The sequence below is a fragment of the Orbicella franksi genome, chromosome 15 (assembly GCF_964199315.1).
Source record: "Orbicella franksi chromosome 15, jaOrbFran1.1, whole genome shotgun sequence".
NCBI classification, from domain to species: domain Eukaryota; kingdom Metazoa; phylum Cnidaria; class Anthozoa; order Scleractinia; family Merulinidae; genus Orbicella; species Orbicella franksi.
This window is the reverse complement of record NC_138159.1, coordinates 8,974,401-8,989,517: the sequence shown is the minus strand read 5'-3', so window position 1 is coordinate 8,989,517 and position 15,117 is coordinate 8,974,401. Positions and strand designations below refer to the sequence as shown.

Here is a 15,117-nt window from a genome sequence, read left to right as displayed (position 1 = left end):
TGTACTTGTAGAGGAAAATGTTAATTTTGTGCGACCCTTTTTTGGAACAGTACGTCACTTTCCTCCAACCCCATTGGCTAATTTCGAAGTCTCGTGAGCATATTGACAAGACTGAAGTAAGCGACAAAAAAGTATCGTCACATCATTCAGATAGGTGTTGTTAGGAAATATGGTATGTACCTTGAAACGTAAATAAATATTTCCCATCGACGGCTGACTGAGGGAATTTACGGGCAAGATATATCAACGGTCATAAGCACTAATGTAAATATTTAGCAACGTTACAAATGGTCTGCTCTTAAGTGAAACTTTTAACTTTTAAAAGAACCCAAATAAAGGTATTTCACTCTTTTTTAAACTGAAAAGTGACGCTTATTATATGCATGGATGAACACGCCGCAAAATATATAAAATACCGAAAAGCATTTCTTTAGAAATTTAAAGAAGCGAGAAGGCTTTTTTTCCGCCTTGAATTGAATAGTTTGAAGTCACTTGACCCTCTCTTCATGTTGTTTAAGAATGTGCATTGACGCAATTCATAGCAGTTTATAGTATAACTAGTTTTGGTGAACTAATAAAAATGTTTGCTATTTTGAAAATATGAATATACTTCACTAGTAACGAGGGAGACAATATTAAACGAAAGCTAAAATATATTGCATATATTAAACCCTCTTTGTATTATCTCAACGGATTACTACTGAAAAAGGACAAAAAGTGTCAGCATAACGGTCTACTTTCTAAATTAAAGAACAATCCCAAAACTATGTTTTTCGGCATCTTCTCATCTCCCATGAGTCGTAACGCAAACTAATCTTCCATGCCGAGGTGTTGCGTGACGACAGGCATAGAGAAAATCAGCGCGTTGGAGATCAGAGGGTTGGTTAATTCATTCCATAAAGTACAAAATGCAGAAAACGAAAAAAACAAAAGAAAACAAAACAAAACAAAACAAAAACAAAATGGGTAAATATCTAGTCTGATACATAATTAAATTAGTATCTTCAAGTTATAACGTAGTTTTACATTCAGTTCCTTCCGTAGCCTTTTTTTTCCGATTACTTTTCTCATGTTTTCTGACGGACTGAAGAAAGTATATAACAGGGCTGGACTACTCTTTTATCACGCCATTATCCTACAAAACAAGACTATGGTTTTGAACTGTTTTAGTCTGAAATAGGGTAAACATTTTGTAGAGGTAATCATACGGTTTTTCTCGCTCAATTTGGAATTAATCACAGAGGAGCATCGTGCTTTATAAGTGACTCGTAACCACTCGACCTCATCACCAAGATGTAAGTTTTACCCGGTTTTCATACGCTCGTTGAACTGTTTTTGTCTGAAATAGGGTAAACATTTTGTAGAGGTAATCATACGGTTTTTCTCGTTCAATTTGGAATTAATTTGCACGAGTGAGTTTTTCAAAAAGCTGAAATTGCACGAACCGCTTCGAGAAAACTTTTTTCAAAGTTTCCGCACAAAATTTTCATCATCATTTTATGTGATATCTAAAACTGTTGGAGCTACCTGTGCTCATAGTTCTTTAAAAAAAACGTTTAAAACAGATCTAAAAAGTAAAATTGTCTCTAAATTTTCGACCGCCTTCTGCGGTCTTCTTCCGAGAATGATGATTTCGCGCGATTCACAGAATTTTAATAAGCTGGGACGTTATTGTTCGTTGCCCCCTAGGGAGGCAACCAGTGACGCGTAAACCCTTGGGAAGGCTGCTCTTTCATTTACGGAGTTTTTGTCTAAGAAAGAGTGCAAGGATTCCAGAAACAGTCTTTTGTTCTTGCCGCTCACACCTGTTTCAAAAATGTTGGCGTAAATAGGATGTATATCGTGGCCGGCTTCCGGATGCTGTTTAATTGCGGAATTGACATTTCCATTGGTTCCGGGCTGAAGAAGACCGCAGAAAGCGGTCGAAAATTTAGAGACAATTTTACTTTTTTAGATCTGTTTTAAACGTTTTTTAAAGAATTATGTGATATCATTGGCTTAGAAAATTTCCTTTTGTCTCTCAGCCAATCATAACTTAGAATTACGATGTGTAATTTGCACTGGTGTAACATTTTTTGCGCCGGTGTTACACTTTTTGCACTGGTGTTACACTTGAACTGCACTGCTCTCAGCCAATCAGAATCGAGTAATTTTTTCATGTATATTCTTAGACCATTAATTATTTTGTTAGATCATAGATCTGTAGATGAAACTTCTTTATCGTAATTGCCGGTTTTCCTGTGACGTTTTCAAAGTCCACAATTAAAAATTACCTATCCCGCTGACGTTTTAGTTTCATCAGACATAATTAACCCCTCTAAAGAACTTGACGTTTTACAACATTTTCAGCTCGACAGGGCCCTTCGTCAGTTGAAATAGAACACGTTTGAATTTCCAAGCTTTTGCCGTTGCATGACATTCACATATATCTCATAGAGGTCCGAGGAGGCTTTCGCGTATATATACGGGCCTGAAGATTGACTTGTCGTTCAAGTTTTTGTACAATCAACTGTTGAAAGCTAACCAATCACAGAGGACATCGTGCTTTATAAGTGACTCGTAACCACTCGACCTCATCACCAAGATGTAAGTTTTGCCCGGTTTTCATGCGCACGTTGTCCAGAGAAAAATTTCACCCAAATTTGCTTTGTATGGAGACAATACTTTAATGCTGCTTTCACTATCATGGACTCTCCTGATAAAGAGGCGAAACGCTATCGGAGATGTGAATAAACCTTCTAGAAGCGGTGAATTTGAAGATGGCTGAGAGCCATGGCAGCTCTGGCGCCAAAATGTGCGCGTACACTTAATCGCGCTAGTAATAGAGCAGTCCAAAGCGAGGCGAGATAGCCCCTTTATTGCCAGCTCCGGTAGCCAATCACAAGGCAGGATTAGGTGCATCTTGCCCGCTCGCAGAACTTGCCATATAACAACAACATGTACATAAAATAGAATTCCTTTATTTACAATTGAGTTTTATTTACAAGAGACACACATCACCAATACCAACCTGACCCCCACGAGTATCTACAGTGTTTTTCTTTCCTCGAAATATAACTTCTGACCTGTGGATTGTTAAATTTAAACACGGACTCGTGGAGCAAAATAATAGACATGACCCACTGATTAGCGTGTCAAACTGTGCAAGAAATAGATATAAACAACTTTTAAAAAATGAAGGTGATAAATGTCATCAAATATTAAAGATCAAGGACTAACTTTGATGTAATCCCTCGCTAACGTAAAAAAAAAAATCAACTCACGACTGCGTCGGTTTCACAGCTAAACGCACCATTTAATGAAAATAGATTTCCGCGGCTGACATTGAAGCAGAACTTATAATGTCTGGAAAACAGTGAGGATACTAGTTTGACTAAAGTCGATTCTGGGCTAAGAATTTTGTAAAAAGGACGCCAGGATTCTATGGCAAATATATTTAAACTTAATTTAAACTTAAATTACAATGTCACTGGTTCAGACAAGTCACAACACTTGTAAAAGCCTATGGTTTTCTTCTGCGAAGAAGTTGACTAATAAATTGTTCATATTTATAAGAGAAACTTTCCCAGTTAGCTTAGTTGTCCCTGTTTGTACTGTTCCTCTCTGTTTCTTTTCAAAAGTTGATTTATACAGTATTCGTTTTCTTGTCCGACGTCCGTTAACCTCAGATCCATGGCTCTTATTGCAGTGTTTTCTTCCATGCCTTCTTGCAATGACTTTCCACCGTCCTAGCAAAACGAAAAACGAAAGTTAGCGCCTTTCTCCAGGACCCGTTCGCTGTGCGAGATTCAAGGTGACCAACAATAAAGACTTTAAAACCTTCTTCGCCATCTTTTTGTTTGGTTTTCCAACGTTCCCGCCCAACCACAAAAGTAGCCAAAGCAAGTAAACATTGATCAACACGTTGCAAACAGAAAGAAGAAAACTTAAAAACATTCACAACTTTATTCTCAATCTCGTTCCCAGGGTCGCTCTTTTTCACAGCCCCACACCCTGGGAACGTGTTTGTCTGTTTCCAATTCTGACCCTCAAATTGGGATAGGACGAAAACAAAAACAAGTGAGAGCACGTAAAGAAAAGAAACTACCAAGAAAAAGAAGCCATCGAGTTTTCAAATTAGTTTTTAAGTTTAAACATTTTTTGAGCAAGGCGTACGGCTTTCCTTCTTTCTTACTAATATAAAGCGAACCTGGAGCTTGTAACAATAAAACTTTCTCAGCTGACAACAGCATCGTGCTTTTCACTGATTATTCTTCGGCGAGAAATGGTCGAATTACTCGGCGAATCAACAACGAAATTATAAATCAAAGAAGACCAAAGAAAGTGAAAACGCTCACCGGTCCGATTGTGTTACATGATAAATTAAGATCCACCAAGGTTTTGTTGGATTCTAAAACCTGTTGAAGCAATAAATGAATTAGTCCAGACAAGTACACAAAAAACTAGAAAATTCTTTGTTGACGCACTTAGTGACGAGTCCACAAGAATATTATTTACCTACTCCCTGGGCCATAGCCATATTTTCATAAAGACTGTGTCATGGTAAGCAGGCAATGACCCCAAGCCGTTGCCAAAATAATACCGTAATCTTAATATATAGTACTTTTGTTCCTTTCTGTACCGTTAAACACATTTTTCAGACTTTCTTTTCGCATAAATTTCATCTCGCACTCTTACATTTTAGTTTTCGGAACGTTTTAGGCTGGAAGCCGAAATCTCTACGACTTTTTAAAATATTATTAGCCAAACAACGCTTTTGCGCAAGGATTGTCCCTGGCCAAATCCTGTAACATTGTAACGTCAGAAAACGCGTCCAATGTTTTCCGTGCACACTACACCGGAGAAATTTGATAACGGAGGTTACACTGAAAACGCGTAAAAGTTTTCCGTGCACACTACACCGGAGAAATTTGATAACGGAGGTTACACTCTGAAAACGCGTAAAATGATTTCCGTGCACACTACACCGGAGAAATTTGATAACGGAGGTTACACTCTGAAAACCCATCAAATGTTTTACGTCCACACTACGCCGGAGAAATTTGAAAACGCAGTAATCACCGGTCATTTGGATTTGTGTTTGAGGAAAACTCGGGCAGAAAAAAGGAAATGATCATAGTAGCGTCATCGTTTTCGAAAAGCTCCGTGTTAAAAGCGTTTTCCGTTCACACTAGAGCGCTAGGCCGGCGTTTTCAAATTCCTCCGGTTTGAAAAGCGTTTTCGAAAAGCTCCGTTCACAAAATGTTTTCCGTTCACACTAGAGCGCAAGGTCGGCGTTTTTAAATTCCTCCGGTATGAAGAGCGTTTTCAGAAAGTTCTATTTTGGTGACGGATTAGTGTGGACGGTAGGTCTAACCGTAGAAATAAAGCCCCGGTTTCAAATTCATCCGCCGTAATGTGGACGAGGCCTAAGACAATAATCCCCGAAATGTTTTTCAATACCTTTGACAGAATAGCAGCAGTGGGCTCGCCAAGATCATTACTGCCAAGATGTACATGTGTTAGAGTCTTGTTCTTTAACAATGAGCGACATATTGCTTGACCTCCATCGTCTCCAAGTCTATGAGAAGGAAAAAAATGTCGATAGTAGTAGTCAGCTAGTACTATACTAGGCTAGTGCAGTCTACTTAAGGCAGGAATTGCTAGAATATTATGACGAAATTCATTGTCAATAACAGGACAGACGCAGGAAAAACGGACGTCAATTTGTTTTTTAGAATAAATTATCACATAAGTTATAAATTCATGTGTCTGTCCGCTTATAGATTGACAATAAAATTTAGCCAATAAGCTCGCGAGAATTTCTGCAGTCCTTGTAAAAATACATATAGACATAAATTATCACTACACTGTGGTACGTGGTCATTATTCACTGATTGTGCGTGCTGTAAATCCATCTTTACCTGTTAAGTCTGAGGTTAATGCATGCGAGTGTGATGTTTTTACCCAAGGCGTGTCCTATAGCAGCAGCACCGTTTGATCGTATCTTATTATCACAAAGGTTCAGAGTCGTAAGGTTACATCGGCCGTTCAATAATTTGCCAACAGCTCTCGCTCCATTGTCACTGATCTTGTTATGTGAAAGATCTGAGAGAGTAAAATATTTACATGCAAACGAGATCTTTAATGACAAATATCATTACAGTTTGATGCAGGAATGACATATAGCTCGAAAACAGGAAGAAGTTCCCAGTACGACCGAGATTCCTGATAAAAAAAATAAACAATCTTTATTTACCCTCAGTCAGTGTTTATAGTACACGAAAGGCTAGTGGGCCGAGCAATTAGTATTACAAGTCAGAAACAAATACAATTCAAATTAAACAAGCAATATTTACAACCCAACTGGCAGGAGGCGATTTTGCAAGTGTGACAAAGGCGTTGAATTCGGCTACTGTGAAGCAACAGGTCAGAGAGGGACTTGAACTCACGCCCCCTGGATTTCACGCACCCTAACCCCGCAGCCACGCTGCCTCCTCCTGCCAACTTCAAATGACGACATTGCAAAATAGGAACCTGACTTTCTCACAAGGATTATTGAGCCTTTACTTAAGAAACTTCTACGAGAGTTTCTTTAACTCGATAGAAACACGGAGAACATGTTTTCTATTTCTTTAAGAGAATCCCGCGATCAAAACAGCTAGTCCTGTGTTTCTATCGAGTTTTAGTATAAATCTACTGGCGTTCTATCACGAATGCCGTTCTCTGATTGGCTACCCCACTCACCATCTATTCTGTGATAGACAGTGAGTGGCATAGTAGTGTGCCCGTATTAACAAAATGGCGGCCGCTTCTTGGCGTTTTCGAAGTGTCTGTGAAGAGGATTTAGATCAACTTTTGAACGACTAGTAAATCTACACTAAAACAATTAGATTATTCGTTCTCGATTTCTATGCGTGGGCGCAAATCTCGAGCTCATAATCTAATTGCTTAATGTAAGTTTACACAATATTTATCCAATCAGCGTGCGTTTTTTCTTTGGGCTATTTTATAAACTGTTATGAGCACGTCTCCGTCGGCCCCAATCTCGTGAAAGCAAACAAGCTACATGTAGGGGAGGAGAATCTCTGTTTCACGGATGGAAAATTATCCCAACTCTCTGTGGGTGACACTAGAAAAACCAACCCAAACCATTTCCTGCTATGAAAATCCTAAAGAAGGTCATTTTACAAGTATAACTTGCCATTTACGAGAGTGAAGGTTTTCACCAACACATGCCTCTAGGGGAGATGTCAAAAAGTTAAGGATTCATACTGAATTTATGATTGGTTGTGTATGAACTCCTGTGTGTGTTCTACGTACCTAAAGTTAGAAGAGACGGATGGTCCAGTACATGACTTATTAGGACTCGGACTTTCTCATCATCCACGCCGCTTCTGTGAAGGTGGAATACCTTTAACGTGTGGCAAGCCTTGACGGCCTGAGATGGAAAATAATGAAAGACTGCATTATTTTTATGACCCAAGCACAGAAATATGGAAAAACACCTATCATGTTTCAATGGCCATTTTGGGAAATGCCAGCATGGGTCTAGGGGATGAGTCTCGCTGTTTTGCAGCTGGCAGAATGGGACACTGCAGAGGGATGTATGGATAGGCAGATGAACAAATGGACAATAATAATGAGCCAGTGAATTAATGAACAAAGGAGCGAAGGAAGGAAGACCCTGGTGAAAAACTATACAGGATCTTTGAGGAGCATACAAGAACACAAAGATCCTTAAAGGGTCTTAAAGATAAGGACCTTTCAAGGATTCCTAAAAGATCTTTGAGAGACACTACAAAGATCCATAAAAGAAAGATTTTGGCAAGGATTCTCAAGATGTTCAAAGGTATTTGCCAAGATCTTTGAGCAAAATCTTTAAAGATTCTAGGAATCTTGGACAAGATCTTTCAAGGTCCTGGCAATAATTTTAAAGATCCTAGAAGATCCTAAAAAATCCTTGACCAAGGTCTTTGAGAATCTTGGTTGAGATCCTCATGAAAAGGAAGGAAGGAATGGGATGTACCACATGCATTTTCTGGATTTAAACTGGCAAGTACTGTATCTGTAGATATTTGTATAGAACCCAGCTGTTCTCAAACACTCACCTTGGCCAGCAGAAGACAATCTCTAGCAGTAAACTGAAATAAATTCCATTCAAAGTTCATCCCACAATCACGAACCCTGTCATGGAAAACATTTTATTTAATATTAATCTGCAGAAAAAAGAAAAAAGAAATCTGCATTCTAAAGTGCCCTACAATGCTAGCCCTGGTTGTTTGAAGGCTGGATAATGCTATCCACCAGATAAATTGCTATCCAGTGGCTCAGTGTTAACAAAAAAAACTACGCTATCCACTGGATAGTGATTTATCCAATGAATGTCCAGCATTATCCACAATTCGAACAACCCGGACCTGATGTATTGAACATGCCTGACGATGTTAAACATAATTTTGTAGGACTTGATCTTTTTAAATTTAATTTGACATCATTAGGTTGAAAATAAGATTTGATGTAGGTGGCTGCCCCAGTACAGCATCTGTCAGATTTCCATTTCAACTGGATCTTACCGAAAACACTTAAAGAGAGCAGAGCCATGGTTATAAATAGTTCACTGGCTTTTGAAAAAACTAACATGGCCCCTCACCCATAAGTCAAGTGTAGTTCTTCTAGATGAACAAGTGCTGGAGTGATAAGACCAAAGTCAAAATGATCGATGGTTGGGCCATCCTGTCCTGCGTCACTGCCGCTGAAAGATCAAATGGATAAAACCTCATAAGATTACATCAATTGAATGCTATGGCTAGGTACATTTTCATATGGTAATATGATTGCAGAATTACACTTTCTATGGCATGTAAATGAATGGCATCTCAAATAACATTTTTCACGACTTTTTAAAGAAATACACTAGCTAATTACATGTTGGTTTGCAGATACTGTAGATGAATTGATCATTAATGGTTATCATCGGTGATGATGATGATGATGATAATGATGATAATGCATTAGCAGTCAAGTTAGCTTGAGAGAATTCAAATACAGCGTTTGCAGTGTATCCCAGGCAAGTGCCTTGTGTTCATAAAAACTTTTGAGTTCTTCCAAGCTGTAAACTCTCCAGTTATGTACATGCAAATTACATCAGACAAGAAGAACATCACTCTTCCTTGGAGACCAAGAGGCAGTTACTGTAGTTGGGGCTGGACGAGGTAAACATGAGAAACATAACAACAGCAAAGACATTTAACTTTTGACACAAAGGATGTAAATTAAATTTGTGTGTTTATTTCTTTGCAAATAAGACTATTCACTTCACGCATGCTCTTATAATTAAACTGGAAACTTTAACGTTTTTGTTTACTTACGTCTCAGAAGCATCATCATCTTTGATCAAAGTTTCTTTCACAGGAGGTAAGAGCTGTCTAATATTTAGCCCTCTCACGTACGGAGCTGACAGCTTTAGGGTTTCATTCAACTGTTCATAGAAACATGTTCATTTTACTACTGGTTAACAATCACTGCTGGTCTTTAGTTAAGATAAATTGTAAGTTCCATGCCCTGAATCTTGTCTCAAATAAAATTAATGCTTTTAGACTATAGATATCAGTGCCAAGATGAATGGTTATCCAGAACTCACTCAATTATTTTTGAATACTCATTTATACTGATTCTAGTTTGTGGCTGGAAAAAGGGACACTATGAGAATCAAGCACCCCACCCAAAAAGCAAGCTGGCATTATCTGACTGAATCCAGTACAAAAGTTAAGGATTAAGAATTAAAGTAAATGTCTTGTACTTGGACCTACTAAATCTAAAAGTTAAATGACCGGTAAACTTACTAGAGTTGGATCTGTGGTTTCTGGGACAAAATTTTCAATAATACCTAACAAACAGATAAAAATTAAAATGTAAATTATAAATAATTTAAGTAATTCAAATTATGGTTGATGAACTAATAAAATCCCTACTGGGATAGGTATAATTTTATGTAGGGTTTGTATCCTTTTAAAGACAAATTTTCCAGACTTTAAATGTACAAATACATGATTATTGTCCTTTGGCACAATCATCATTTTGCCATTTTGCAAGACTTCCTTATCAGGACAGTTAATTTTATTTTGCGATACGAATTTCTTCTTTAATTTACATCAATGTTCCCTTCAGGACTAAGATTATTTACTCACAAAAGTTACTTTTACAAGTTAGTTAAGTTAACTAATAAGTTGATACCTGAAATCATATAATTTTACGGTTTTGCATAATCTTTTCAATGTCATGCTTGATTTTCAAATTGAATCAAACTCAGTTCATGAGTTGTGTTGTTTCATTGGGTATATTCATTTGAAAACTTGGAAACAAAGCAAAAATTGCAAGTGAGCGAACTACTGTCAGTTCATTTTAAGCAAAAGCAGCCCAAATTCATGTTTTGAGTGAACAATAGATCATCAGTGTTGTGTAACACTAGTTACAAGTTGACCAAACGTATGATTGCCTTTGCCAGCTATGCCAAGTTAATATACCATATGTTGTTATAAAAGTCTTACAAACCTTCTAAATTCCTTTCAAAATACATTCTCTTCCAGCTGTTCCCATGCCCATTGATATCACACACTTCCCATCTTGTTTTACAACACCTCTTCCAGTATCCCTCATCAGAAACCAGATTAGCTGTAACTCTGACATCAAAGAAGACTTATCGAAGGCTGATCAGTAATTAACTTTAAAGAATTAACTATTATTTTGTTATAAGGCTCTGTCTCACGAGGACTGGGAACTACCAAGTTCACGAATTTGATTGGCTGAGATTGAGATTGATATTGAAAGTGGTCAAAATTTTCCCATCTAGACCAGCATCTAGATTGGTAATGTTTTGCAGTGAAAAAGCTGCAAACTAAAATGCAAAATCATTGACTATTTTCATCTGGCAATATTTATTTATGGAAGTGCCAAAAAGTCTGATGAGAAAAAAAAAGTACAGAGGACGAGCAAACTTTGGCAGAATTAAGTTCAGCTCATTGCCATTCACAAGCAAAATTTCAGCTTGCACAAAGCAGTTACATTAAACAAATTAAATTGTTCTTGTTTGTGCCATATAATAAACATCTTATTAACCGAGCTAAGTCAGTCTGTATGGGAGAATCTTGACCGAGGTCATGAGTACAGACTGAATGCAGTGAGGTCTGCGCACATGACCGAGATCAAGATTTCTCCTATACAGACTGACTAAGCTCGGTTAATAAGAGCTAAATAATAATTTTATCCTCCAATTTAGCAGACGTTATTTGTAATGAGCTTCGTCACAAACTTGTACTTACTTCATAGCAATTTCAGTGGACAGGGCATCAAGCACTTTTGACTTGTGCTTTGGAAGGAGGTCATCGAGAATTGGGTTGTCTGTAAACCAAATCAATGAATATTACATACTGAAGAACCTGGGCTTCAAATACTTTTTCTCTTGACACAAAAATACAAAACTTGGGTTGGCAAACACATCTATGAGTATCTCTGGATTAATAAATAGTCACTGATAATAGCAAACATTTGTCAGGCAGATCACATTTGGGATTTTTATTTGACATGAGCACATCATGAAAGGCAAATTAAAAGAATATCTGATCACATGGCTGCTAATTGTAAAATCTGCATTGTGTATGCAATTAACAATAATAATATCTCTGGTATGAGTTGATCAATGATTGAGGCTTTTCTTATCTGAGGAGCAGGGGTGGTGCAGTGGTGAGAGAGCTCGCCTCACACCAATGTGACCGGGGTTCAAATCCTGGACCCAGTGTCATAAGTGGGTTGAGTTTGTTGTTGGTTTTCGTCCTTGCACTGAGGGTTTTTCTCCAGGTTCTCCGGTTTTTCTCCCTCCACAAAAATCAACATTTCTAAATTCCAATTCGATCGGGAATTTGAGGGCCACGGGTTTGTCAGTTGTAAGACTGTTGTGTGTTACCCTCATTAAACAAAGTTAATTTAGTTTAGTTAATTTAGTTTAGTCTTAAAACTTAGTGCAGTCAAAAGACAGTCTTACATGTATGTGTTGTTTAATAGACAATGCACTTGAAACCAAAAGTTTGACTTGAAGAGACAACTGGCTGACGTACATGTAGGTTCAATTACCATGCGCTGTTCAGGAAAATGAGCCTGTGCTCATCCTCCTAAACGTCTTCAGGAATTGGACCTGAGAGAGCAGGGACAATCAAGCCTTATTTACATGGGGATCCAAATAGGACAATGACTAGTTTAAAATCATACTATTATCAATATATTAAAAAATTCACCAACTTCTATTATTCAGCAAAGCATGTACTTGTATTTAAATAGTCAACAGGTGTAATGTAAAATACTGTCTTCTAACTTACCTTCAAAGTTTCCAACAATGTGTTTTACACAGAGTTCTGTTAGAAGTGGAACAGTTGCCAGACTCCTGGAAGAGAATGAAAAGAATAATACAAATGAATAAAACCCTTTTATTCTAAGATGACGATAACAACCAAGTCTGCTTTAGGAAGGATTCTTATTGTAGAGTTACAAAAAGAATATTAGTCTAATATTTACTAACCAGTCTGGGTCTTCAGCTATAATCCGTCTCATTTGTCTTGGATCAGCTGCTGGGTTATCTTTTGTTGCGAAAATCTGATGAGTAAATATTTATCAGATTTGAAATCACCATCTGGAAATTATACCCAGGGGAGGGAGGGAGAGGGAGGGAGAGAAGGAGGGAGTGTAGACTTCTATACAAGCTATAAGGCTATATGTCCTGGCTTTTTTCTTGCCTCTGTTGGAAATTAGCACCATTCTGATGGCTAAATGCATTATTACTTTGATATCAGCATCATTCTTGCAGGAATCAATCTTCCGGTTTATGAATAATCAAATAGAGACATCAACATCTTTCTTCAACATCCTCCATACCTTGGGCATTGAACTTGGTGGTGTGCCCATGGGGTGGGTCTACTTTTGACAATAGCAGTTGCACTTGGTTTGAGAAATTGGACACCACATCCAGGGACGGCCAGGGGCACTGGAGGAGCTTTAGCAGTCCCGTGAAATTTCAAGCAAAAAATACATAAAATAATAATCTTACAAATGTCTCCAGACCCCCTACAAGTTAGCGCCTCTGGTGTTTGCTTGCAAGTGCCCCCCCCCCCCCCCACCTCCCTACCCAATTCAAAATACACTCTGCCATCCCTGACATGGGTAGAAGGGAAGTTTGAACAAGGGGCAGGGAAAACTCTGTTCTGTTGTAGTTTACATGACTGTGCTACCAAAAGCTTTGATTGAAGGGAAATATATAGACCTACTTTCAAAGTACTTAATTAAATATCTTTTTACAGTTCATAGAACACCAAAAAAATGCAAGTTGAATGAAAGTTACTTCTGTTCTGTATTTAGTCCTTTTTAACATGTTATCCCAGGGGTAGAGGCATTTGCTCAGCTGCAGGAGCCCATCACTCGGTGATGGGCTCCTGTGACATTTACACAACATTTTTGGCCAGTTGATGTAAATCTGAACAACTAAAACCTGAACAACTAAACCCTGGAATTGTGCAGTACATTTCACTAGAAGCACAATTTGGAATGAAAGCATTTTCTAAGTTCTATGAAACATTGTTTCTAAAGGTACTATGACGATGCTCGACTTATAATGTTCATGATTGTCTAAGTCGTGCCATATTGAACTTCTCTTCTTTTTACGGGGGATTTGCAAGCTTTTTGCCAGGAGCAAGCTTACTTTAGCGTTCAGCAATATACCAAATCCTCGCATCTCTAAAAACCAGCAGACCTTACAACACATAATATAAAGCCTAATAATATTATCAGTGGCCAAGTATTACCGGAGACGGGACCTTCCTTCCAGCTACCTCCATTTTCAAGCTCGTATTTTTCACAAAATGGTCAAGTTGTTGTTGCTATGGCGGTTCAAGCGATGGCGGCTCACAGGCTCAATTGTGGTCAGCAGATTCAATGGAGCAAGTACAAGTACATGCGCAAAATATGGGCTAGTCCAGGCCGAGTCCTTCCACGAAAATTGGGAAGTTTTGAAGTTTCCTGCATGGACAAAATATAAATATGATATGAAACTTCTAACAAGGTTATTTCCCCGAAATGGTATAGGAAGTAAATACCAAAGATCTATGATAAAAGATCTACGCCCTTTTTTAAGGGGAAGCTTCAAAATCTGAATGTTTTTATTTCGAAACCTGCTCGTGAGTTGCTCAATCTTGTCAGGGACAAGCATGTAAAAGATGGAAAATTGAAAGGTAAGCTAAGAACCAAGGTTTTTAACTTAATTTATGGCATGCCGTGTAATGTCGCCTTCTTGTCGTGTTCTTTGCCCTTGTTAATAGTAAAAATAAGCCAGATATGTGTGTGTAAACTGCGAGCTTTACCAGCAGATCCATGACTTATAAATTTCGCTGTGTCTCTATGTCCGGCAGCCGGACAGGTTTTTCTAAAGGATCGACTACAACATGCATGCAGTTATCAGCTTACCTGATTTTTAGGCTCTGTCTTCGGTGCAGTGCGTGAAATATAATGTCGGAAATTTAGTCCATGGATGAATAAGTACATGTGAAATACGATAATCTTCCATTGATAGTCCAGTCTGATTTTCATTAATTTCCATTTTTCAGATAACAAAGTGTGTAGTAAAAGTAAGAGTTAGAAGAAGCAAAAAAAGGAAACTTCACCAATTAACAGTCGTATTTGACTGAAACAGTTTGCCAATGACTTTTTGTTGTTGTTGTTATTTTCTTCAAGGTGTATAGAGCTTAATGATAACAAAGATGTTAAGCTCTAACTGCATTTGGGTAGTTTGAGAATCAACAATGGCTGCCAGTGAATTTGAATTCATAAATATGCCACCCAAAGATTTACCAGTCACAACAGAAAATGGAGCCATTACAGTGGATCTGACAGGTTATGATCCGTTAACTCCAGATGAATTTCCGGATTTCTCTAGTGTTGATGGACTACAGGACCTTCGATTTTTTTCAAACTATCTCAAGAAGATTCCTGATGGCTTCTGTGAAGCCACACAACTTAGGACACTGGTTATGAGTTGTAGTCCGAACAAACCAGACAATGGCCTCTTACGTCTTCCAGCACAGTTTAGTTGCTTTGCAA

General features: G+C 38.0%; 2 protein-coding genes across 3 annotated transcripts in view; one reads left to right on the top strand and one right to left on the bottom strand.

Annotated features, from left to right (window-relative positions):
• Positions 1 to 2,944: 2,944 nt before the first annotated feature.
• On the bottom strand, positions 2,945 to 13,945 carry LOC145469494 (dynein regulatory complex subunit 5-like). 2 transcript variants are annotated; one of them, XM_081453233.1, is made up of 14 exons: positions 13,827 to 13,945; positions 12,551 to 12,624; positions 12,351 to 12,415; positions 11,301 to 11,379; positions 10,534 to 10,661; positions 9,825 to 9,868; positions 9,351 to 9,460; positions 8,633 to 8,734; positions 8,091 to 8,166; positions 7,303 to 7,420; positions 5,904 to 6,087; positions 5,443 to 5,560; positions 4,338 to 4,397; positions 2,945 to 3,728 (listed from the first exon to the last, which is right to left on the bottom strand). In XM_081453233.1, exons 1-14 carry the CDS (start codon positions 13,857 to 13,859, stop codon positions 3,570 to 3,572), a joined length of 1,350 nt encoding a protein of 449 aa, XP_081309359.1. In that variant the 5' UTR covers positions 13,860 to 13,945; the 3' UTR covers positions 2,945 to 3,569. The 2 variants fall into 2 exon arrangements, with proteins under 2 accessions (XP_081309359.1, XP_081309360.1); XM_081453234.1 differs by lacking the exon at positions 13,827 to 13,945 and adding an exon at positions 12,904 to 13,130.
• A 124-nt stretch (positions 13,946 to 14,069) lies between these two features.
• The window catches only part of LOC145469483 (malignant fibrous histiocytoma-amplified sequence 1 homolog), a 12,654-nt gene continuing 11,606 nt past the window's right edge, over positions 14,070 to 15,117 (top strand). Inside the window, exons 1-2 of the mRNA XM_081453220.1 lie at positions 14,070 to 14,252; positions 14,752 to 15,117. The exon at positions 14,752 to 15,117 is cut by the window's right edge and continues 924 nt beyond it. Coding sequence (XP_081309346.1) covers positions 14,820 to 15,117 — 298 coding nt within the window. The 5' untranslated portion in view covers positions 14,070 to 14,252; positions 14,752 to 14,819. The remainder of the gene's footprint in view (positions 14,253 to 14,751) is intronic.